The sequence below is a fragment of the Eucalyptus grandis genome, chromosome 1, assembly GCF_016545825.1.
Source record: "Eucalyptus grandis isolate ANBG69807.140 chromosome 1, ASM1654582v1, whole genome shotgun sequence".
In the NCBI taxonomy this organism is placed as follows: Eukaryota; Viridiplantae; Streptophyta; class Magnoliopsida; order Myrtales; family Myrtaceae; genus Eucalyptus; species Eucalyptus grandis.
The window spans coordinates 25,933,197-25,958,618 of NC_052612.1; the positions used below are offsets into that span (position 1 = coordinate 25,933,197).

Consider the following 25,422-nt stretch of genomic DNA (forward strand, 5'->3'; position numbering starts at 1 on the left):
CAAAGTTCTAGAGGTGTTGTTAAAGACCTTGTATTCAAATTCTCGGATTGCTTGTGTTGATTTCAAAGCAACCACAAAGAGGACAGCAAAGAGAAAGAGCCGAATAGGCCTAATATTTGCAAAGGAAGATTTCACTAGCTCTTATCTACGCAATATCTTGAGTCTATTCCTTGACTATATATAAGTTTTGACACCAATGGAAACCATGATATATGTTCAATTTTGATATAGTTGACGACTATGCTTTCAAAAATTTATTACATGTCACAATTATATATTATCTCTCGCTCAGATAGTCAATTGAATTGCCTTGAGTTTGGTTTTGATACAAATGTTATAATTTCATTAGTCACTTTTTTTTGCGTTTGGTCAGGGTTTGTCTCTATGGAAATATTGTCCCATACCTCTTGACAATGGGTCATATATATTTTTTATATTCATGTGGTCTCCCTATAGCTATCAACTTAAACTTTTAGAATGGATTTTCTAACATAGTATGAGAGATGGGGAGGGCAGATAATAATGACAAGTGTCAAAAATTCGATGGTGTTGTAAAGAGTGCGTGTTTGGAAAGTTGGGGTATGGTTTATACTCCCCATCGATAGGAGTACATCCAAGGGGGGAGGAAACAAAATGTGAAGAATCAAGTAAATATCAAGTTCAACCTCGATCTGGAGCTTTTCCACCCTCTCTTCGACTTGAAAGGCGTAGTAGTCGGTCTTGATACGACATTTAGTGGGGGTAACTTTGATCATAACTAAGAGCGCCTCAATTTAATTGAGCTAAGAGCAGGAATAGTTACGAATTTCGTTAGGTCGCGTGAGAGAAGGAGGTCATACCAAGAAGCACGATCCCTCTGAGAGTTACCGAAATCGTGGAATTGAGAAGATGAACATGCGAACATGGGTAAAAAAATCGACTTTCTTGCTTGGGCAAAGCAATTCCAGCGGGGTAGGCTGCATCCAATGCAAAGCAATTTTCAACATGATGATGGGGTATGCAAGCCGTGAAACCTGACCTTATTAAATGCATCTAATGCAAGAGTAATTAGGTATACAAGTGCACACACATTAGTTTCAACTCACACTTCCCTCGATTTGTTGGCAAAAGCCCATGGATGATCGGTATCTGTCTTTTAACTGGAACCTCAGCAGTGGTCCCCAGATTCGAAAATCAGATTGGGTATTGATGAGCTGCTGGCCCATGAAACAATCCTCTCTAAACCGACCAGTCCGATTTACAGATATCATATAAAACTATGTCTCTCAAATACAATAATTCGCTTAGGTGGTCATGCATGTGTCTTCATATTGTAGCATGGAGTCCATGGCTCAAATCATGGCAAGAAGCAACATTTCATCAATAGAGAGAGGTAGAGATAGAGAGAGAGAGAGAGAGAGAGAGAGGCATTCCCGCAGTTGAAACAGCCGGTCCGCCCAGTTCTTTTAGTCGAACAAATCCCAATTGCACCCCGGCCGTGCAAAGGTAGTCAAATCAAATATTATAACAGACCATATTTTTGTTGTTTGAGCCTCGATTATTATACGCTGATACAAATAATATTTTCCATTGATCCAATTTTATCCAATTTTAATTTGATATGTTTTGTGATGACTTTGCATTGCCCGCCCACAGGAAATTGAGGATGGTTTTTGAATGAGGCATTCAAGCTACGCAAATCGAATCCGAAACCCTAAATAAATCACAAGGAATTAGATATGTGCATACTTAGGTGTACCGTTTAGCACTAGCTTGGTGTACAATTTTACGACTTCATTATAGTTGCATAGAGTAGACCAATTCATCTTAACCGGCTCATCTCAATATTATGGTCAATAGTAAGTAAGAGTGGAAATAATTGAGATCGAGTTGGTCTTTCAAGATACAAGTCGGATAGAGTAAGATAGAATACGATAACATATGCATTACCAAAGGACAGAAGTCAAGAACTTGCCTACGGCCGATGCTAATTCGTCTGAAACAATGCTTTTCCTTGATCCCAAATCCAATTTAGGTCTGTCCCTTATAGTTCACGAGATTATATACTAGCACATACTCAAATAATATCCGTTGAATCTGCTGGTCCCACCGTCAAATATCAAAATTTGTATATTTCGATTGCACTCCTCCTAAAAAAAAGATAAATCTGGACTTGGTCCGTCTTCCAACGAGTCGGTAACATCCTCAATACCTCCGGCGACTTTGGCAACTGGGCCTACGTCGTCTCGCCCGTCGACCCCTTGATGCTCTCCTGCCTCCGCCACCCTCTTCGTCTCGGCTAGCACCGATGCTGCCGTCTTTGGCACCCCATGGATCTTCTCTATTTCCTCTACCACGTCGTCTCCCGATGCCTCGCCTTCTCATAACTCAAGCGCTTCCGCACAAGCTCTCACCTCTCGACCCTTGTGCCAACAACTTCATCCTCATCGCTGGCAGCTCTCCCTCCAACTTCACCCTCGACAGTTGCCCTCTCCTCAATCCCGAACTCTTCCCCTCATACCCCTTGCCGTGCTCGGCATCGCCTGGATCCCTGATGCTGCGCGGGGTCTTTCTCCGCCACAGGTGCAGCCAGTGAGGGATGATAGTCCGATGGTGGCAGCGTTCATTTCGCTTGATAAAATAATTTGCCAGCGTTCCGTTATTGTCATTGATTTTTGCCATTCTTTTTCCAAGTTCTTGTCAAGCTACTCAAGCTAGGGGAGATACATTGATTTCTCTTTGTTTTAGTTAATTCAGACGTGCTATGTCAACTTTCAAGTACCCAATATCTTTGCAATAGAGGTATCAAAATGGGTCATGGACCAATTATTTTAATTATACAAATAGAGCTAAGTTGTAAATGGGTTGCTAGAGAATTAACGGGTTGAGTGAAAATGGGTTTAAGATATTCGAAAGCTCCATACATGAATCTGATAAGATTGATACTATTATTGGTAAACCATCGGAAGATTAGATTAGAGTATGATTTGATTCTGCTATCGAAATATTAGATTAGAGTGGTAAATATGATTTGAGTTCGGTCAATCTATCATATTAGATATTCGGAATATAGAATAGGAAATCTAGTTGTCTTCTTAATATAAATAGCATTATGTATTGTAGAATAATACATCGTATTACAGCTTTCAGTGAAGAACGTTCTTCTCCTGGGAAATTTATCTTTGAATTGTTGTTTTCTTGAATCCTCTTATTTTCTTCATGGTATTAGAGCTTTATACTAAGAGCTAGTTTTATTATATTCGTCTTCATCCTTTTCCTTGAGTTCATCTATTCTTCATCTACACAATCATGGCTGAAAACCCAAAATTGAGATACCCATACCCGATACACGTAAATCTCTCAAACTTTGTGACTATCAAACTTTCTGAAGGAAATTTGCTTCTATGGAAGACGCAATTTCTTCGCTTCATTAGAAGCCAGGAACTATTGGGTTTCATCAATGGTCAAATTCAACCTCCACCATTCAGAATCTTACGCACGGAAGGGGAAAAACTAAATATGTCCTTAATCCGAAGTATCAGCAATGGTATCGTACGGACCAACTTGTGTTATCATGGATTACTGGATCCGTGTTTGAGGATGTGCTGGGACTCATAATTGGTCTTGAATCGGCTTTTGAGGTATGGAATACATCATGTAATCGTTTTACTTAGAGATCTGTGGCCAAAGAATTCGAATTAAGGGGTAAGCTTCAATTTTGTCAAAATCGTAATAGGCCCTTAACAAGTATTTACATGAGTTCAAATTGATTTGTGACCAGTTAAACGCGATTGGGAAACCGGTCGATGAAATCACAAAGGTTTTCGGTGTTTTAGAGGGTCTCGGAAGTGACTATGAGACGTTCAAGACAACTATGTATTGTCTCAAACCCGAGCCAAGCTACGAAGACTTTATTGCTCAGCTCAAGAGATATGAAGCGCGACATCAAAATTATTTGTTGAATCAAATAAACCCTAATTTGGCATTTACTGGTGAAAAGATTGATCAGTCAAAACTGAGTAGTGAGGCTGATTCAGGTTCATTTAATTTAACATTTGCTTTTGCTGGCCAAAGAAATTTGAACAGATGTTTTGAAGGAAGGAATGACAGGTTTAACAATAGAGGAAGAGGCTATGGCTTTCGTGGAAGGAGGTTCAGAAATTATCCCGAATCTCATAACTATGGACCCTCAATAATTTTTTGTGATTCATCTGGTGGTTATCAATATGGTGGAAATTACATACCAAATTCACCTTCTCATAATCAAGGCTTTCGACCTTATACAAACACTCCGACCACGGTTGCTGATTCAAAGGAGTATCTGCCTATGGGTGGTAATTTTGCTTTGAACAAACAGTTTTATGTGAATAATACGAAGCTTCAATGTCAGATATGAAGGAGGCCAGGACATGAAGCTCTACGTTGCTTGTATCACTTTGATAATTCTTATCAAAGTGAGCTGATACCAAATGCCTTAGCTGCTCTTCACTTGGAGGATGATCAAGGAGGAGATTGGTTCTTGGATTCTAGGGCAACAAACCATATCACATCATCAACTGGTAATCTCAATTCTTTCTCTCCTTACTATGGTTCAAACAAGGTAATGGTAGGGAATGGAGTTTGTTTGCCCATTACCCATATTGGCTCAACATCTTTATCTTCTGAACTACATTCATTTCCTTTAAATGAGGTTTTGGTGGTCCCAAGATTAAGAAAAACTCGATTTCGGTGTCTAAGTTAATTGACGATTATTCCTGCTCACTAATCTTTGATAAACTTGGCGTATCTATTAAGGACCATCTGACGGATTCAGTAATCAATCTAGGAAAGATATGTGGGGGGCCTTTACAAGGTAAATCAGACACAAACACAAATGTGGTACTCTCAAAGACAGCATATCGCCAGTAGTGAAGTCTGGCACCTTCGGCTTGGGCACTCAAACTTTCAAATAATAAAATTTCTGGAGAACAACAATCAGATCAAATCTACAAAGGTGATAGAGAATATGTGAAAGTTGCCAAGTTGGAAAAAGTAGCAAGTTGCCTTTCAATATCTCGGAGTCTCTAGCTAGTAAACCACTTGAAAAAATCTATTGTGATGTGTGGGGGCCTGCCCCATTAGAATATTTTCAGCAGTTTAAATTCTATGTAGTCTTCATAGACATTTTTTCACAATTCTCATGGGTGTATCGAATGAAGAGAAATTATGAGTTCTTTTCCATCTTTATTATGTTCCAAAATCTTGTTGAGAACCAATTTGAAAGTCGAATAAATCTTTCCAATGCGATGGCAGAGGTGAATTTAATAGTAGCTAGTTTATTAATCATTTGAATGAGAAATGAATCAAAATGCTAGTCTCCTGCCCATATACGCCAGAACAGAATGGAAATGCCGAAAGGAAACATCGGCACATCATTGAGTTTGGTCTTTCTATGCTCTATCATGCACGAGTACCGTTGATTTATTGGGTTGATGCATTTCTGACTGCCACATTTCTCATCAATTTGCTACCATCACCAGTACTGGGAATGAGTAGTCTGTTTGGTAAGCTCTTTGGTAAAAAGCATCACTATGGGTTTCTTCAAGTCTTTGGGTGTGAGTGCTATCCACACCTTAGACTATATGGTGCAACAAAGTTTGATCCACGCTCATTACCCTATGTTTTTCTTGGGTATAGTTAGAGACATAAAGGTTATCAATGTCTTTATCTGCCAATAGGAAGGGTATATGTAAGTCATCATGTGATATTTGATGAGACGAGATTCCCATTTTCTAATAAATTGGGGACCGTTTTTCCTGGGCATTCACAGTTGTATCAGACTTGGTTAGAGGGGATTAAATTCTTTACTACACAATCTAGAACAACAGTGAGTGAAGGGCAACCATCACAACACCCAAGCATGGGATTTCTATTTGATGATAATAGCTTTGGACAACAAAATTATGAGCCACCTAATAAGACAAACATGTAGCAACCATGGTTGGGTTCACAAGAACCATGCATAGACTGTGAAACACATGAAGTAGCAACAGTCTCTGTCTCAAGTGATTTACCAGTTCCATCTACTCAACAGCAACCTACTCACCCAATGCAAACAAGGTTGAAATCGGGAATAAGGAAGCCCAATCCGAAGTATGTTCTCTCCATAGCCCGTGAGATTCCAAAGGAGCTTAAAACAGTTAAAGGAGCACTAAGTCATCTAGGTTGGAGGAAAGCTATGATAGATGAATTGGAGGCTCTCGAATTAAATCAAACATGGGAGCTAGTACCAAGATCTTCAGATATGAATATCGTCGGATGTAAGTGGGTGTTTAAAGCCAAATCAGATGCGGAAGGAAACCTTGATAAACTAAAAGCACAATTAGTGGTGAAGGGGTACCATCAAGAGGAAGGTGTTGATTTTGTCGAAACTTTCAGCCCTATGATTAAACAAGCAACTGTGAGAATTGTTCTCTTCATGGCAATTGTTAAAGGATGGTTTATCCATCAACTAGATGTGAAGAACGTGTTTCTTCATGGGTCATTAAATGAGACATTGTTTATGGAACAACCACCGGGCTTTGTGAGTTCTACGGTGCCTAACTCGGTTTGTTTACTCAAGAATGCATTATATGGCTTAAAACAAGCTCTACGAGCTTGGTTTGAAAAATTTAACAAATTTTTGTTGGAATGGGGATTTCATTGCAGCTCTATGGATCCGTTGTTATTTATTCGTCACACTGGTCGGCACACCTTGGTATTATTATTATACGTTGATGATAATATTTTGACTGGCAGTTCATCATCTCTACTTCGGGAATTAATAGAAGCTTTAAGAAAAAAAATTTCTATGAAAGATCTTGGACGACTTCACTATTTCCTTGGTATTGAAGCCAAGTTTACTGGTCCGGATCTATTTTTAACGCAATCTAAATATGCTGGTGATTTGTTGCAAAAAGAAAAATTGCAAGATAGTAAGCTGATTGAGACCCCATTACCTATAAAAAAATCATCCAACAGTACAAGACATGGAGCCTTCTCATGATCCTCACTTTTTTCGAAGTCTTGTAGGTGGATTACAATATCTCACAATTACAAGACCGGACATCTAATTCAGTAAATCAAATCCGTCAAAAAATGCAATCTCCTACAAATGGTGATTTCAAATTGTTAAAACGGGTGTTGCGGTATGTAAAAGGAACTCAGCAACTGGGGCTTTATCTTCACTCTAAAAGCGCACTAAATTTATACAGGTATGCATACTTTGATTGGGCTGGTTGTTCTGAGACTCGGAGGTCAACAACGGGTTTTTCACTTTCTTGGGATGAAATATCATTTCATGGTCCGCAAAAAGGCAAGCAACAGTGTCACGGTCATCAACGAAGGCTGAATATAGGGCCTTGGCTTCTGCTACAGCAGATCTTACATGGGTCTCTTTTGTATTGAGAGATTTGGGTATCCTGCTCAAGGGGCCGACTTTGCTTTATAGTGATAATCGCTCAGCCATTTCATTGACAGCGAATCTAGTCCTTCATGCAAGGACAAAGTACGTGGAGATTTATTTTCATTTTGTTCGAGAGAGAGTCGCTCTGAAGTTACTTGAAGTTCGCTATGTTCCTGCTACTCATCAACTTGCCGACATATTTACAAAAGCTTTACCACGCTTTGATCATTGTAGGCTATGATACAAACTGGGACTAGGTTTTCCACTTAATCTCAGTTTGAGGGAGGCTGATAAGATTGATAATATTATTGGTAAACCATCGGAAGATTAGATTAGAATATGATTTGATTTGATTCTGCTATCGGAAGATTAGATTAGAGTATGATTTGATTCTATTATCGAAATATTAGATTAGAGTGGTAGATATGATTTGATTTCAGTCAATCTGTCAGATTAGATATTCGGAATATAGAATGGAAATCTAGTTGCCTTCTTAATATAAATAACATTATGTATTGTAGAATAATACATCGTATTATGGCTTTCAATGAAGAACATCCTTCTCCTGGGAAATTTATCTTTGAATTGTTGTTTTCTTGAATCCTCTTATTTTCTTCAGAATCAGTGTCCTCGTTGGCAATCGACTGGGGACAAAGTTCTGAGTAAGCAAATCCAGCTGATTCTGCAAACTGAGTCATTCCGGAAATTTTGAATTCTACTTGCTCCGGGCTGTGTCGGTGTACCCATGATCGGTCTTCCCGTCTTTTGAGCTGTTTAAGACATTGATTTTACTCTTTCAAAAGCAACTGAAAGTTGACATCGCATTCACTGAGATCTGCAGGCATAATTTCCACCCTTCGTTTAGAAATACAGTGTGGAGATCAAATTGATGGGTGCTTTACTGCTTTCGTATGAATGTGGATGATGGGTGTGCTTTTCCGAGGACGATGATGGTCGGTCATATGGTTCCCAGGAAAAGTGCAACTTCAACCGATGCTATTTAGCTGAAATCTACCTCTTATACCCAAATATTTTGTTCTCAGTGCAAAGTTTTTTTTTTTTTTTGAGTCTTTTGATCCTGGTGACAATTAACTATGTAACACCGACATGGACATGGGACATGCGATAAGACACGACACGATAAGTCAATATGTCATTTGTAAAAAAAATAAAAAAATTCAACACGTTCCGACACGTTATATATTAAATATATCTTTATATATAAATGCACAAATAAACAAATAAAAATAAAAAGAGCCTAGAATTAATTTCTACTAAAAACATTAATCCAATATTTATTAATATCATCAATTATCTTAATTTGACAAATTCAATTACATTCCATTGCAATAACCATAAAACTTGAACGAAAAAAATAAGCAATCCACTTTTCACTATTAAATTTATGGATATATACACTACAAGTCCTAAAACTTATCGCGAAAATATAATTGAGTCCTAAAACTCATCAAATTAGTGCAATCAAGTTCTTCCATTGATATTGTCGATTTGTTTGAAGAAAAATATTGATGTGATATTTTAAAATTTATTTATTTATCTTATGTGGCATTTTTTTATTACTTGTTTCTTTAAATCTTATTTAATGAATACTAAAAAAACAAAAAAAAAAAAACAAAAATAATTCTAAAAAATATGGAAAAAGAAAAAGAAAAGATAGGGTCATGCCTGATTTGTTGCCATTGCCATTACCACCATTGGAGGGTTGCCGGTGATGACGGAGAGGGGGCGACCCTTGTTGGTCTAGGCAAGGCCCAAGCAAGGCTTGCCCAAATTTGGGCAACGCCAACCCTCACCTATGGCCGACAAGCCACCCTAGTCCTAGGTGAGGCCTCATCAGCCCTAGACAAGGGCCAACGACCCTTAATAGGCCTGAGTGAGGGCACGATATCACCCAAATTTGGGTGAGCCTCACCTAAGCCTCAACTTGGGGCATCGCCCAGATATGGGTGAGCCTTGCCAACCCTTGCTTGGCTTGCGATGACCTCGCCCAGGCTAGTGAGGGCACCCCCCTTCGCACCTCACAGGTGCTCTTCGACAGTCACAACGATTGTGGTAATGACAGTGCAGTAGGGCCCAACCACGATCCCTATCCGGTTTTTATTTTTCTTTTGTTCATATATTTACATTTTAACCTCTCAAGTATTGAATTGACCTTGTACATGTCAAATTTCCAGACTCGCATGTCGGAGCAAATTAGGAAGAGTTGATCTCGTGTCAGATTTTCCAACACTCATTGACATGTTGATGCGTGTCGAACAAGTGTCAGAGTGTAGGACAAGACACGAAAGCTCTTGGAGAGTGTCAGTGCTTCTCAGGTAATTAGACTCTCATGTGCAATGATTTGTCGAAAGATTAAGGAGAAAAAAAAATAATTAAAAATACATTTAGAGACCAATCGAGTGTGGTCAGGTCGGGTACAGACCGAGAAAATTTGCATTGAAAATAAATTGGTCAATTTGGATCCAACTATTTATATCCCAACCCAACTCACCAATTTGATTGTGGCTTATTTCAGTAGAGGTTTGAAACAAAAAAGAAAAGAAAAAGCTATCACATCGGACTAAACTTCCGTCCGTAAAAAATGATAACCGGATCGTGTTTTATTCTCAAATTACTTAAACGGTCGATATCGATTATTCACAGACACGACCTCACACGTTGCCTTCAACGGCCTTGAACAAAAAGAGAAATCTAACCAACTTCCCATCCCAAACTACGGCCTCGTAGCTCTTCGGGTTGGCCCCGTCCTTGACCTCGACGATAAGCTTGTAGATCGTCCCCAAGAACCCTACCGTCTCACCCTTCACCACCTTATCCAGTGCCAGCTTCGTCTGGGCGTCGTCGTTGTGCTTATTGACCGCAAACTCAGCGATCTCCCGCACGTGCGGGTCGCTCAGATCCTTTATCGGCTCCCAACCGGATGGCCCCTCCCTGCCGGCGGCCCTGGCGGCCGAACCTTGGAGGAGGAGTACAGTGGCGGCCACCGCGGCGAGGACGAGGAGCCTCATTTTCGGAGGTTTTTGGCGTCGGTTCTTGGTGCGGGCTTCGAAACTGAATGCTTATTTTGATGGTTTCTATGGGTGGGGATACGTGTATTTTTATAGGTCTTAAAATGGCGCGATGGACGCGGAGACTTGTTGCGTGGTGTCGGAAAAATACGTAATTTCTTTTGGGGCAACTTAGAATATAGGGAAAGGTAAATATTTCGTGGATTATGAAATTAATGACTAATTGAATTAAGAAGGATGTGAATAATGCGGGAGCATCGAACCCCGTCAAACACAAGGATTAATCCATGAGTAATTTCTATAAGTTGAAGGGTATCGTTGATTTTCTAATTTAAACCGATTTTAAGGCCGAAGAGTAGTTTCCTGATTTCATTTGATTTTCTAACTTGATTATTTCCTAGTTTAATGTTCCCAGATTAACGTTCCCAATTTTATATTTCCTAGATTTAGAGCCTTAGTCCCTCGGTGAATAAGATGCGCATTCTCAGTTGTATGCATGCGAAGTTTTGAGTTCATAACGCATTGGACTTTCTCTCGAATGATTCATTTGGTTCATTGAATCTGTTTGTTTCGTAGAATGTGGACAATTTGAAAAACATTTTCTTAAAAATGAATTTTTATATTACTTACAAAAATGAATGAACGAAAAATATTTTCATGGTCCACGAAAATGTTTAGACATATATTGTAATTGATAACTAAAATATTATTTATTGATTAGCGATATAAATGATCATTTCTAAAAAAATATTTTTCAAATTGTTCATTTTCGCAAAGCAAATAGAGCGTTCGTCCAATTCATTGGTAGTGAAACTTAAAGTTCTTTATTTTTTATTGGTGAAGAATTCCTTTATGCCTTGGTAATAAACCTTATTATCCCAAAGTTATTTTTCCGCAAACACATCAAACACTTGCATTCAATTAAAATCATTTTTTAAGCGATATAAACAATTACTTTTAAGAAAATATTTTCAAATCATTCATTTTTCGTAAAATATACGGAGCTATTCAAACCCATTATTAAACCTTTCCTATAACAATTACAATCGTCAATACGAACGCGACCGAACTCCGCGCAATTGAAGAAAAGTTTTTAACAGTTTTTAGAAAGCTGTCTTATATAGACGTGAATCCTCTGTCGATTCTATGCATCATCTGCGGCACACCAGGAATCTCGTTCATCTTATCAAATTGTGAGATTTCCTAGAACCTAGAACTTTTCAGCGCGGTTGAGCTTCTCACATATACTTGGCCAACAAAAACCCTCCAATTGCAATGAAGCGTGCATGTACTTACCAAGATCAAACATTTCATGGAACCATACCATTGTCCACGGTCATCTCTATAGATATATTGACCAAATGACTATATTAGCAAACCCTCAAACTTTAAGAAGTCCTCCATCGTTTATTTGAATTGCTCAAGGTCTTGTTCAACTAGAAAGGGCCGCGACTCCCCAATCGAGATGGGTTGTATTGCGTGTGGGTCATGTTCGAGCGAACTCAATTAATTAGGAGGTGCAGATTTGTCTCAATTAATTAATTAGTTTGGATTGATTCATCTAATCTAACAACCATCCTCACCAAAGAATTGGCGAGGGATGAGCTCGCCAAATTCCGGTGAGCTCGTCCCACGCCAGTAGTCAATCCTCGACTGGCGACTAGCCAAGGAAGAAGGAAAAAGGAAAAGGAATAAAAAAATGATTTTTTAAAAAAGAAATATAAATAAATAATTAAAATGAGTGCACAGAGAAGAATGTGCTTGGTATGGGTGAAAGAAAGAGGAGGCAAAATGATTTCCACTTTCTGTTGATGGAAAACATTTATGAAGACCGCTTTTCCATATTTCATTAATCTTTTTGTTTTTCGCATGCCAAACGCTAGAAAATCCGAAAATCATTTTTATGGAGGTTGTTTTCCACAAAACAGATGGAGCCATTTTCTTTGACAAGTCGGATACTTTTGTTTCGAGGAAAACTTTATGATAAAGGAAAATGCTTTCAGGGAAATTATTTTTTATGAAAGTGAACAGTTTTCCTTTATTTAATGATATGTGATCGAAAACGTTACCTATTGTTTGGAACTCATTTAGAAAGTGATTTCAATCTTATAACTTTATTTCATGGCAAAAAAAAAAAATCTAATTTTCAAATAATTACTTTCTTTTCTTTTTTCTTTTTCATTTTTCTTCCCCCTGCCGGTCATTGGGCCTCAGCGACGACTAGTTACCAGCCATAGGCATGAACTAACAAGCTCGAGCCTAGCTAGCTTGCGGCAAGGCTCTAGCTTGCCTATGGCTAGTCGCCAACCTTCATCATGATCGGCGCCCAGCCAAAGAAGAAGAATGAAAATTAAAATAAATAAATAAACTAAAAAAAAAAAAAAAAAAATTAATATATTCAAGATGAGTAATTCCAGAAAATGTTTTCACCTATTTAGATTTAGGAAATCACTTTTCTAAATTTATGCAATAACATTTTCATTGACCCAAAAGTGTTTCGATTGATCAGTCACTATTCACAAAATAAATGAGTGAAAGTCCGGAAAATCAATTGCCGTAAAACACTTTCTCCTAAATAAACGCATCAAGTCTTATTAATTTTTGCTTCTAATTTCACAAAAACCAACTGAATACATATGGTTATTAGGAGAAGCCCACTCAAGGTACAGTTCGCTGTTGAGTTGAGGATTTACAAAGCACAAGCAGATTTAATTAAATTAAAGTACAAGTAGAGATGGCGGTGAAAAGTCATTCCCGATCAAACTCACATCTTAAATTTATCCCGTTGCGAATTTACCTCTGTAGTCGCCACCATGCCATGGCATGAGCCCGGCGACCCTCAAGCCGCATTGCCCAACGGATTATTGGAGGAAAGTGAAGAAATATACTTTAGGGATTTTTCAGGATACGCGGAGTAGATTTGCTTAAAGCCGAGAGGTATTTGGGTCCGATGGGCTTGTTGGAAAAATTCTTCGAAATTGGACAGAACGGAATCGGACTCAACTAAATTATGGATCCCCAGTAATGGAGTCTACAGCACTTCTTTAGGTCTAGATCATCAATCTTTGAATATAAGAAAATGCACAATCACAATTTCTCAAATGCAGAACCGAAAAAGTACTTTAGTGCAAGTGAAATCACTGAAAGACAAGAGGCCAGAAAAGCATCACGCACCAAACTAATCCAAACTTTTTTGATTTTAACTAACTGTAAAATTAAAATTCCATCTTACAAATTACTCCTGCATCTCTAGCACGCAATCAAAATTCCATCTTACGGGTTGATCAGAATCTTAATATAGAAAATGAACAGATGAAAAAACTGCACTTTGACATATCTCAGGTACACTGGGGACTAATCGAAGCATTACATAAGAACCACGTGAAGTGCATAAACCAAGACCGCCCCATCATCTCTCCTGTGTGTAAATGCACCATACATATATGAATCTGTAAGCAAATCAACAGGGTACTACAATTGCAAGTCTTTCATTACTATACAAGGGCGTAGACAATTAAATCACCTGCACAAATGCCCCCCCGTGTAAAAACCCATCCGGCGCAAAAATCTTCTGCATCTCATGGAACATTTCCATCGCGTCAATGAACTCACCAAACCGAACCAAGGCATCTATCACGGCATTCTACCAAACTGCACTCCTCTCGGACAGAGCGAACAAGTCTGCGCATGCCTTGAGAGCAAACGGGAAAATGTACTTATCCGGAAAAACTCTTCCATCTTCCAACATCCCCCGAAGCAGCGAGATGGCCTCCCCCTTGTGGTCACTGCTTTGCGCGCGGGCCCTTATGAGAGCGTTCCGCATGAATTCGGATTCTCAACTTGTTGAAACACCTGATAAGCATAGTCGATGCTCCGTGAGGACGAGAAGTAGAGGATTTTGCTATGGAGGAAGGGGTCTGCGGATCGTTGTCGGTCATTGTCGTGGTGCACAGAGCTTCAGCGTGGATTTGCTTGAGATGGGATATGTCTGAGCAGTCGTTTACCAATTTAAGAAGACGACAGAGAATCGCTTTGGTCGAGACATTGAGAGTGTGCGGAGGGATTGTGGAGAGATTGTGAGAGCCATGATGCCCCTCCCAACAGAGGTTTTGTGAGAGCCATGATGCCCCTCCCAACAGAGGTTTCATTAAGATGTAGATATACATACGTCGGTTTTGGAATGAATCATTAAGTCTTTCGAGTTTTCTTTCGTAAAAAATACAGCCATGAATTGTTGGGAAAATATTTGATGAACAATTCGGAAGAACAATGAAGCCAGACTTTAAAACGTGATATCACTTATTTGGCTCACAACTTTACTAATAGTCACTGACAAATTTTCTCCAAGATACAACAAAATCTCAATTAAGAATACTGAATAGTAATTCTATTATTTCTCCAGGATCTCTCAATGGAAATAATTGGAAAGATAGTTGTATTTAAAGAAAGTTCGAAAAGACTTGATCTTGATTAATTTCAAAAACCTACGTACTTTGTCTTTTGAATAGAGGTAACCCTTCGGAAAATGTCGTAATATGAACAGGTATGTTCTCAAAGGTTATCTTGAAAAACATAAAATAAATAATAATAATAATAATAATAATAATAATAATAATAATAATAATAATTAGAGTTAAATAAATAAACAATAACTCTTTTATCAACATCGTACTGTTTCAACAGAATGCTATAATTAATTTTTATAAAAATAAAATCTCAATTTTTAATAAATAGAAAATAATGATTGTTGATTAGTGCTCCTCCACATGCAATACTCACATTTTTTCAATGTGAGACAAGGCACCTCTTAGTTTGTTCTACAAACAAACTACCAACAATCCCCCACTTTGATGCATTAACCTAGAGCATGCACAAAGAGGAAAGAGGGTCTGCACAACAACAAGGAAATTTGCTAAAGAATAGTATGACCTAACTCTTCTAATAAGCATAATTGAAATAGCAATTCCACCATTACCGAATCCATTTCTTCTATGGAGTTGGATCCCTAGCGGTGCTATGAGAACTGTTCTCTTGTTCTAGGAGATATAGGGAAAGGAAGAGTCGCGTGAAGACAGCAGAGAATATTATAAGACAGATAACTTCTTTTTTCTATACGTTTGACTGGAGTGACGGATATCTTGATTCCTTTTATTTTCACATTTTGGAAAGATAGACCAGAATATATGATGCTAGTCTGCTAGGAAGCGCATAGTACTCAGTTATTTAACACATTTAACTATTTTAGTAACTGTCCAGGCAATAGTATAACTCTTAACATTCACATTGAGAAAAGCAATGTAATGGTATTTTGCAAGTCTAACAACACCAAAAATGTTTCACCAGGCCATGTACCATTACTACCATACCTTGCAGCAATTTTTGAATAAACATCAGCAGGTTTCTCTGCCACAACTAGATTTACTGCAGCAGCTTCCATCTGGAAAATGAATACAGTGTTGAAAATAAAATGAATGCTCGTGAGAAATTAAAATATTAAGTTATACAAAATTTCAGGCTCTAGTTTCATAAAATTAATTTGGATGACATGCAAGACTTTGCTTAACGTATATATTATCATGTCAACAATTGAGATAACTGATTCATCATCTCATTCTCAGAACAGCAACAAAGACCGGCTAGATATTAGAACTACATTTCCACAACAGAAATTAAGGAGATTAATCAATATGAAGAAAATATAATCTTAGATAAGCCATACAATTCAGATATCTCTCAAGAACTAGAACTGGAAAGGGTCCTTAAGGACTTTTCTTTGAAAAACCTAATTGGTGTAGAATTTACCCTTCAATGTTGGAGAAAACAAATACGGAAACCCAATTGTGATATTCCAAACCACTCTTTTAAGTTTACAAGCAAACTTAGTTTTGCTATATTAGATTAAAAAAAAAAAGTAACAGCATACTCATAATAAAATTGAATTCTCTATGAACTTTATGAACCTATGACAACATCCATCATAGTCTCCTGCACACTACAAAGGCTAAAAACCTCTTAATATCTAGGCTCGATACTACATGTGTAAGCAGACGAACGAGCTACATCATATTGACCGTTTGCATGACAGAATCAACAAGCCAAATAGAAGCTGATACTTAGGTCGTTTCTAATTTATGAAGTTACCATTCAAAAACTAAACAACAGAAACTTCATAAAAATGTGTGCAAAATTAGAACCTGGTGTATCTAAATCATCTTCCTGTCAAATAAAATATGATAAAAAGAATTAGTGAAACAATGATGGAAAGAACAGGGCAAAAAGTACAATGCCTGTAAAAGAAAAAGAGCATGTAGTTGCAAATGCAACTCGACTCACTCTGATGCCAAAAATCATAAGAGCATGAGGGAAATTCCTCTGCAACCTCAACTGTTCAAGTTCGCTTTAATTGGTGGGCAGCATCTGCAAACGAGAAAGAAGACTCAGAGTCCACTCATTGAGGTCATGAAGACTCAGACTCAGTGGTCGTGTCATTTCATCGATATGCTTAACAAGTAGACAAGCGTAGAGTTTAGAAGAATCTGTCGGACCAGCAAGAACATATGCAAGTTTGCCTCAATAGTCTATTTGAAATCAGTCACCAGGAAATACATGCTAGTCAAAAAGAACATAAACAAAAGGGAAAAACATCATATATCAATACGTTTGCCTTTCCTTTGCAAAAGGCAACCAACCAAAAAATGCAGAAAGGCAAACAAACCTAAGAACTATATAATTACTGTAGATATCAGAGATACCCCGCAGCCACACTTTTTAATTACTCAAAGTAACCTAAGCTTAAGGTTTCGCTAATGATCATATACGGTCAACAGAATACAGGTTTACGCTGTTAGTCATCACAGGACAGTAAGATAACCTAAATTCAAGGTTCATAAAAAAACCCTGCTTCGAGGAGACAGATCTGACGGGTAGTCTCACATATAGATCGAACTTCTTTTTAGAAGATCAGAAGTCCAGCACCATTGGGGTCTCAAAGTTGCAAAGCAGAAGGCACTGAAAAAATTTGCCACCAAAATTGTCCTACTGATGCTGCTCATATATCTGCATGTATGCCTCCAAGAGTGCAACCATCTGAGGAAGCGTTTCTGAAACATGCAAATCCTGCATCTCATACCTAAAGCATAATGTAGGAATTGTCAATCTACACGACAATTGCACTCTTATTTCCCCAAAAATCACAAAGAGGGAGAGAGAGATTTACTGAAGTTCTTCATATTTACTGAAGTTCTTCATACTTCCACCGAACAAAAACCCTGTGAAAACCTTCACCAGGCTTGCCATCATGAACAACATTAGCAATCAAATCATACTTTGATCGCAGCCTCTCCTCATCTCCTAGTGTGGGTAATGGAATGTAGTCCTTCAATTCCAAGTTCTTGACAAGAAAATTAACTGCAAAAGCAATCATAAGTAATCAGATACTTAAAAGTACTAATTTGATCAACATTTCACATTCGCCACTTCATATTGTCTTTTAAATCAAATCGCAGCATTATGAAATGGCTGATCTGATCATCATCAAAGTTCCCCAATTTTTTCCAACTAAAATCATTAGGTTCAAAAAGCTTACCTAGAGTGGGTTCTTCTCCACCAAATAATAATAATAATAATAATAATAATAATAATAATAATAATAATAATAATAATATATGTTTTTCGTAAATCTCCGCATATGGAGAATGAGACATTGAGGCAATCTCTTAACATGGTATCTCATCCTTGCAAGGCGGGGACGGACAACCTCTGTTACTATTTCTCCATCAAATTTCTTCAATATGTTGAAAGGGGTACCTGAAAGAAAATAAAACATTAAGTTAGATCAATAAGCACTTGGGACTACAATGGTGCAGAAGTGCCACAGAAATCTTTGAGGACCTCTCTCATCTGATATTCAACTTGAAGATTCCCCATCACATGATACAAGCCCATGATGTAAATTCATGATATGATCACAATCCCGAACTATCTTAAAGTGTATTATTTGACTCGATTCTTTCAATAAAAGGTACCAAATTGTTGTAAAGTACTGACCAAGCGGGAGGCATCTAATGTGCTTAGGCGTCAGGGGGCGAGCAACGTCAGGGGTGATAGGGCAAGCGGCGTTAGGTCGGCTGGGTGAGCAGCGAGCTACATCGAGGGTAGCTAGGCAAGCGGCGAGTGATGTTGGGGCCAATTGGGCGAGCGGCGAGTGGCGTCCACCAGGGGATCTAGCAGCGAGCGACAAGAGGCATCCACCGAGGGATCAAGCAGCGTCCAGTGGCGACATCAAGGGCAAGCGGCGTCTAGCTGTGACGTTGAGGGCAAGCGGTGTCTAGCGGCTCAGCAGTGAGGTGAGCGGGGGTGACAACATCGAGGGAGGCAAGGTCGGGGCGAGCAGGAAGTGATTGGCGTCCTGCGGCGGGACGAGCGTTCGAAGACGGCATCGAGAGCGAGCGGTGTTCGGCGGCAGCATCGAAGGTAAGCAACACTGGGGACGGGGCAAAGGCAGAGAACAAGAGAGGACAAGTGAAATGCGGGTTAATGATTTGGGGGCTTTTAAATTTTAGGAACCCTAACTTAACCGGTTCTTGGTTCTATCCAGAAACCGCATTCACCCCTAGTCCAATGTGGAGCATGAGCTTAAACCTAAGTTTAGTGTGTGGAATAAGCCTAAACCTAAGTTTGACAAGAGAGATAAGCTTGAAATTGAAGTTTCAAACTTTTTGGAGCTTAAGCTTGAGTTTAGCATGAGAGATGAACGTAAATGCGAGCTCCCAACATTCTTGGAGCTTAAAGGTAGCTCGATGAGGTAGTACAAGTGAACTTCAACATTGTAGGAACTCCAAGCAACTTAGAGGGTAGCTTAAATAACGGTCATAAAAGTTCTAAGCTTATTCCATTGGTGCTAATTTAGTTATAAATATTTTAATTATGTCAATGTAGTCCTAAATCTTTTGACATAAAGCCAATTCAATCTTTCTAACTAATTTGGATTGGATATTGCTAGTGTGGATGCCGAATGGCTTACTTAGCATGGTCGATGCTAATATGGACATTTTTAATAATATATATAATTTTCTAATTTTTATGTTTTTATATTTTTTTTCGTCTCTCTTTTTTCCTCCTCTTTCCTATAGCTTGTGAGGGTGGCTGACGCCTAGCCTCGTAGGTGCCAACCCTCGCACAGGCGATGCCCCATGAGGCCGTCCTTGCCCAAAATCACTGATTGACCAAATGTGTAAACTTCATATCCTTGTTTTGCTTTTGCATTGGATCTCTACTATATTTCTCATAGAAAATTTGAGAATTGTAGTGAAGTAAAATGCAATACTTTGGACATTACTAATGAAGAATACATTAGCCTATTTATAGGCTTTACAGGTTAAATATCTAAAGTAGCAAAATGTCAATCGTATCAAATTAGAATCAATCAAGAGAAATATATATATATATATATATATATATCTAACATCCCCCTCAAACTCAAGATGATTTGAAAAAGGTCAACTTGAGTTTAGAGAAAAGATCTAGAAAACGCCTAGGCAAATGTGTCTTGCTAAAGACATCAGTAATTTGTTTAGTGGATGAAGTAGAGATGAGTCAAACAATGTCACAAAGAACATGAGATCGAATGAAATGACAGTCTATTTCAATATGCTTGGGTCATTCGTGGAAAACATCACTATGTGCTATTTGAAATAGCAGTTTGGTTGTCGTAATGAATGATTGTTCCACTGTGTTGATGTATTCTCATGTCTTATAGTAGCCATCGCAACCATAGTAACTCTGATGTCGTATCAACAAGAGCTCAATATTAAGTTTCTTGTACTAGATCAAGCAGCACTAGTTTGCTTCTTGCAACACGTGAGATAAGTGAGGTGCCCAAAAAGAAATATTAGCATGTAGTGGAGTGACAATCTTGACGGTCCCCAACTTATTCGGCATCAGAATAAGTTATCAAATCCAACATAGATTGAGAAGAATAGTGAAGGCCATGAAATAATGTACCCTTGATGTTGCAAAGAATTTGAAGTACTACAGCAAAATGCATCATGTGGCGCGCGGTTATGTACTAACTAACAATATAGACAACATGGGCAATGTCAAGTTGAGTAACAATAAGATATATAAAATGGCTGACAAGCTGTCAGAAGAATGAAGGATTCAAAAGAGGAGCCCCATCTTTAGCATTGGTCTCAACATGAGCTGTAGCAATCTTGTTGTCAATGAGTTTGACTTGACAAATAGGATTAGTGGCATATTTGGCTTGTAAAAGACAACAATCAAAAGAATTTGAATGAACCTTCAAGCCTAAAAAGTAGCTAAAAGTAGCTAAGTCATCCTAGATCTTTCATTTCAAATTGTTAACTGAGATATTGCTTGAAGTGTCAATATGATCATTGCCAATAATATATCCACAAAATGTGCATCAAACAAAAAGAGAATTATCATAGGGACTAGATTTGAAGCCAAGAGGTTACACAATAGAGGTAAATTTGTGATACCATGCATGGGAAGCCTGTTTCAAGCTATATAATGTTTTGCACAACCGACACATTTTGTTGGAACAATGAGTATATCCAAGAGAAAGCACAATAAAAATTTCTTTAGTAAGATCACCATTCAAGACCACAAACAGAAGTAAGGTGTGCAATAGGAGCAAAAGTCTCTTTATAGTCAACTTTATATTCTTGAGTAAAGTCATTCATCACTAGTCAAGCTTTTTAATGATCCACAGTACCGTCTACCTTTATTTGAATCTTACATACCCATTTACAACCTATAACAAACTTATCGGGATGCAAATTAACCAAATTCATGTATGAGCTTTGCCTAAGGCCTATAACTCATTTGTCATTACTTTTTTCTTTTTTTTGGTCGGAATTTGTCATTACTTGCTGCCAAGAAGATTAGTGCTAGCTTTTCTATATGTGTGGGTTCAAAAAGGGAAGTAATAGTAGAGTAACGATTGTAATTATGAAGTCAAGTAGAAGGTTGACTTACTCTGCTGGAATGATAGACAAAGGATGACATAATTTCAACTGCTGGAGAATCCATGGATGGAGTAGACATGTAAGAAGTTGCCAAGGTGGTCTCACTAGTAGAACTTGCATCAAGATTATAATAAGTAGGAGGAGGCGGTTCTAGAGAGGAGGATTCACAAGTGGAGTGAGCTGTGGGATTTTTAGGAAATAAACCCGCTGAAGTATTAGTAAAGAAAGGAACATGAGACGATGACTTGAAGGGATGAAGAGAGGAAACATCTTATGTTCCCAAAAGATAACGTGATGATACACACAAAGACAATTAGATATAGGATCCCAACATCTATAACCTTTGTGCTCAATGTCATACCCAAGGAACCAACATAAATGAGCATGAGGCTCTAACTTTGCGCGTTCATGCGAGAGAAGTACAAAACAAGCACTACCAAAGACTTGAATAAAACTGTAATTAGGGACACTACCATACAAGCGCTCATAAGAAGAACTGTTACCTATTATAGGTGATGGAATACAGTAAATAATGTATACAATAGTAAGACAAGCCTCTCCCCTAGACAACTTTTGGACAAGAAGTAGAGAATAGAGGAGTACGTGTAACATCTAAAATATGCTTATGTTTACGTTTTGCTCGGCCATTTTCTTGGGAAGTTTGTGGACAAGAATAATGAACAATAGTACCATTTTGGGAGAGAATTCTCAGAAATTTCTTGTCTCTAAATTTCATGGTATTATTAATACGAAAAATCTTGATATCTTGAGAAAAGTGTGTTTTTATCATGGCAACAAAATCACGGTGATATGAGTAAATTCCGAGCAATTTTTCATAAGATAAAACCATAGTGAAAGTTGGAGATGGCCCCAACTATCAAAGTGAATAAGATCAAAGGAGTAAGAGAGACAAATTCACTAAAATCAAAGGCAAGGCATGACGTTTTCCCAATTGGCAAGGTAGAAAATCAAAATGATTATTATCAATAGAAGCTAAATGGCCATTTGAAATTAATGATTTTAATCTAGAGGATAAAGCATGACCAAATCGAGAATGCCAAGTTTCATATGACATTGTGGTTGCACAACCAGCAAATGAGTTGAGAATATTCAAGGAAACAAGCTTAAATAGGCACCCCACTCTATGGCCTATCCCAATAGTCTATTCCATCTGTGGATCCTATACATAACAATCATGAGAAGAGAAGTACACATCAAAGCCAAGTGCACACAATTGTCCTAATAAAATCAAAATTTGAAGTCATATGATCGTAGCAGATAGAGTCAAAAAACGACGAATTAGAGGTACTTGAAGAGATAGACATAACAGAAGGAACAGAGAAGCTAGAAGTACCAAACTCTCCAAGAATGAAATGAAGATCCTCGGCAGAAGAACAGCACAAGTGCCATAACTTGGCACGCCGGGACACTTAAGTGCCATAACTTCCAAACGGTACACTTAAGTGCCACTTTTTTTTTCGAGTGGGACACTTAAGTGCCACCTCCGGCGACCCTTGCCGGAAATCCTACGTGGCAATATTTTATTATTATTTTTTGCCTACGTGGCTCGCCGGAGCTCCAAATCAGCATAAAAATTAACAAAAAAATTTTTAAAAAGAAAATTTTAAAAATTTTAATTTAAAAAAATTTAAAAATTTAAAAAAATAAGAAAATTTTAAAAATTTAAAATTTAAGAATTTAAAAAAAAAAAAAAAAAAAGTGGGGAGGTCGAACGGGCGGCGAGGGCTGAGCCTCGCCGCCGCCGCTCCCGCCGTCCCCGGGAAGGGCCGGCGACGGAGGGGGAGGGTCGGTCGGGGTCGCGGCCCCGGCCGACCGACGGCGAGGGCTGCGAGCCCTCGCCAAATCGCGGCGAGGGCCGCGACCCTCGCCCCAGATCTGGGCGAGGGCTCGCGGGCCCTCGCCGCCGGTCGGCCGGCCCCTGGCCAGGGCCCGGCGACCCCGGCCGACCCTCCCCCCTCCGTCGCCGGCCCTTCCCGGCGGCGGCGGGGAGGCGGCGAGGGCCCGCGACCCCTCGCCGGATCTGGGCAAGGGTCGCGGCCCGCGCCCAGATCTAGGGCGAGGGTCACGGCCCTCGCCCAGATCCGGCGAGGGCTCGCGGGCCCTCACCACCTCCCCGCCGCCGCCCGGGAAGGGCCGGCAACGGAGTGGGGAGGGTCAGCGAGGGCCCGCGAGCCCTCGCCCAGATCTAGGGCGAGGGTCACGGCCCTCGCCGCACTTCGGCGAGGGCTCGCAGCCCTCGCCGTCGATCGGCCGGGGACCGGCGACCCCGGCCGACCCTCCCCCTCCGTCGCCAGCCCTTCCCGGCGACGGCGGGGAGGCGGCGACAGCGGGAGGCGGCGGCAGCGAGGGCTCAGCCCTCGGCCGCCCGTTCGACCTCCCCCACCTTTTTTTTTTAATTTTTCATTTTCTTAATTTTTTAAAAATTTTAAATTTTTCTTAATTTTTTAAAAATTTTAAATTTTTCTTAATTTTTTAAATTTTTGAATACTTTATAATTTAATTAATTTTTATATTATTATTTACACGTAGGCACAAACGGCGTCGTTTTGCGTTTTCCGCCACGTCGCGTGCAAAACGACGCCGTTTTGGACTAAACTCGCCGGAAAATTGCCACGTCAGCCATTTGGCCGGATTTTCGCCGGAGTGGCACTTAAGTGTCCCATTTTACTCCGATGATGGCACTTAAGTGTACCATTTTAAAGTTATGGCACTTAAGTGTCCCGGCGTGCCAAGTTATGGCACTCCAGGTGTCCTCACCTCGAAGATCCTCTAATGAAAGAGTGACAAAAAATCCATTAGGAGAAGTCTTTACACTAGCTGTAGTAGCAGATGAACTTACATGTAGACCTCAATTTTGGGGTTGATTAGCCATCCTTGTAAGTTGTTTAGGTCATACTAGATAAAAATTGGACATCAAAACTTCTAATATGTCCATAATAAGCACTATACCAATTTCAACACAGCAGATTAAACAAAAAAATGTGAAGAAACTAGTACCTCAAGAACTGATCTGGAGCATTTAAGGCCAAAAACGAACTCATAATTTCAAAATCCCCCAGGGAATAGGATTGCACTAGTTGGAAATAACATTGAACCGGTTGGAATACAGACAAACCAGTATGAACCGGCCTAAATAGAACAGAACTGATCTAAAAAAGGACGAAGAGGTTTGAAATTCGATTGAACCTATCCGATCATTGAAGTTAAATGGGTCGGATTGGCAAACTGATGTTACAAATTACGTCAGCCGCATGGGAGTGTCTAGGTGACAGCAGGTGCATGGATTTCACGCGCAGAGAGCGAATGTGGCATGTCAAGGCACGTTTTGCATCTGAAGGCGATGTGGTTGAGTTGAGTCGACTCACCAAAGCTTCAAGAGGCTGATGGTGGTGGTTGTTGGTGAACATGAGCAACGGAAATGGATGAAATAACTCCTAAAGGCTTGGGCTTGGTGGTTCGCCGGGGTAGTCGCGTGTGCTACAGCATCCAATCTTCGTTCTTGATAGTTTTAGGTCAAACTCGTAGAGGATGGTGGCTTGTGGGTGGGTCTTGGTTTTTCGAAATACTCAATGGAAGGTGCCAAATCAGCACGGAACAATGGGGGCTTCTTGGATCCGAGATGTGGCAGTGCGTAGAGAGGATTCTGGCATTCTTGGACAACAAATTTTCAAGATCCTGATAGTGATGTCTATCCTCTAAAATTAGCAACGGAAGAGTCTCGATCAACTGCAGAATTGAGGGTGAAATCAAAGTGACGCAGCCAATGCAACTGTCGTTAGACTGAATGGACGCTTCCTTAGAAAAGAATGGCTCCAAAACCAAGTCGAGAATTATAGTGACAAAAAAATGTAATATTCCATGAACCTATTTATAAGATTTAGAGGCTAATTATCTAAAATAGCAAAATATCAATTACATCAAATCATAATCAATTAAGAGAAATCTCCAAATATATCTTTTATCTCAAACATAAAATTCGAGC

General features: G+C 39.2%; 1 protein-coding gene across 1 annotated transcript; it reads right to left on the reverse strand.

Annotated features, from left to right (window-relative positions):
- Positions 1 to 10,074: 10,074 nt before the first annotated feature.
- Positions 10,075 to 10,431, reverse strand: LOC104446370 (cysteine proteinase inhibitor 1-like). Its single transcript, XM_010060228.2, has one exon. It carries the CDS (start codon positions 10,429 to 10,431, stop codon positions 10,075 to 10,077), a length of 357 nt encoding a protein of 118 aa, XP_010058530.2.
- Between the last annotated feature and the right edge of the window lie 14,991 nt (positions 10,432 to 25,422).

Excerpts from the sequence above, each read along its gene's own strand:
- LOC104446370 (XM_010060228.2), bottom strand. The coding sequence starts at position 10,431 with ATGAGGCTCCTCGTCCTCGCCGCGGTGGCCGCCACTGTACTCCTCCTC.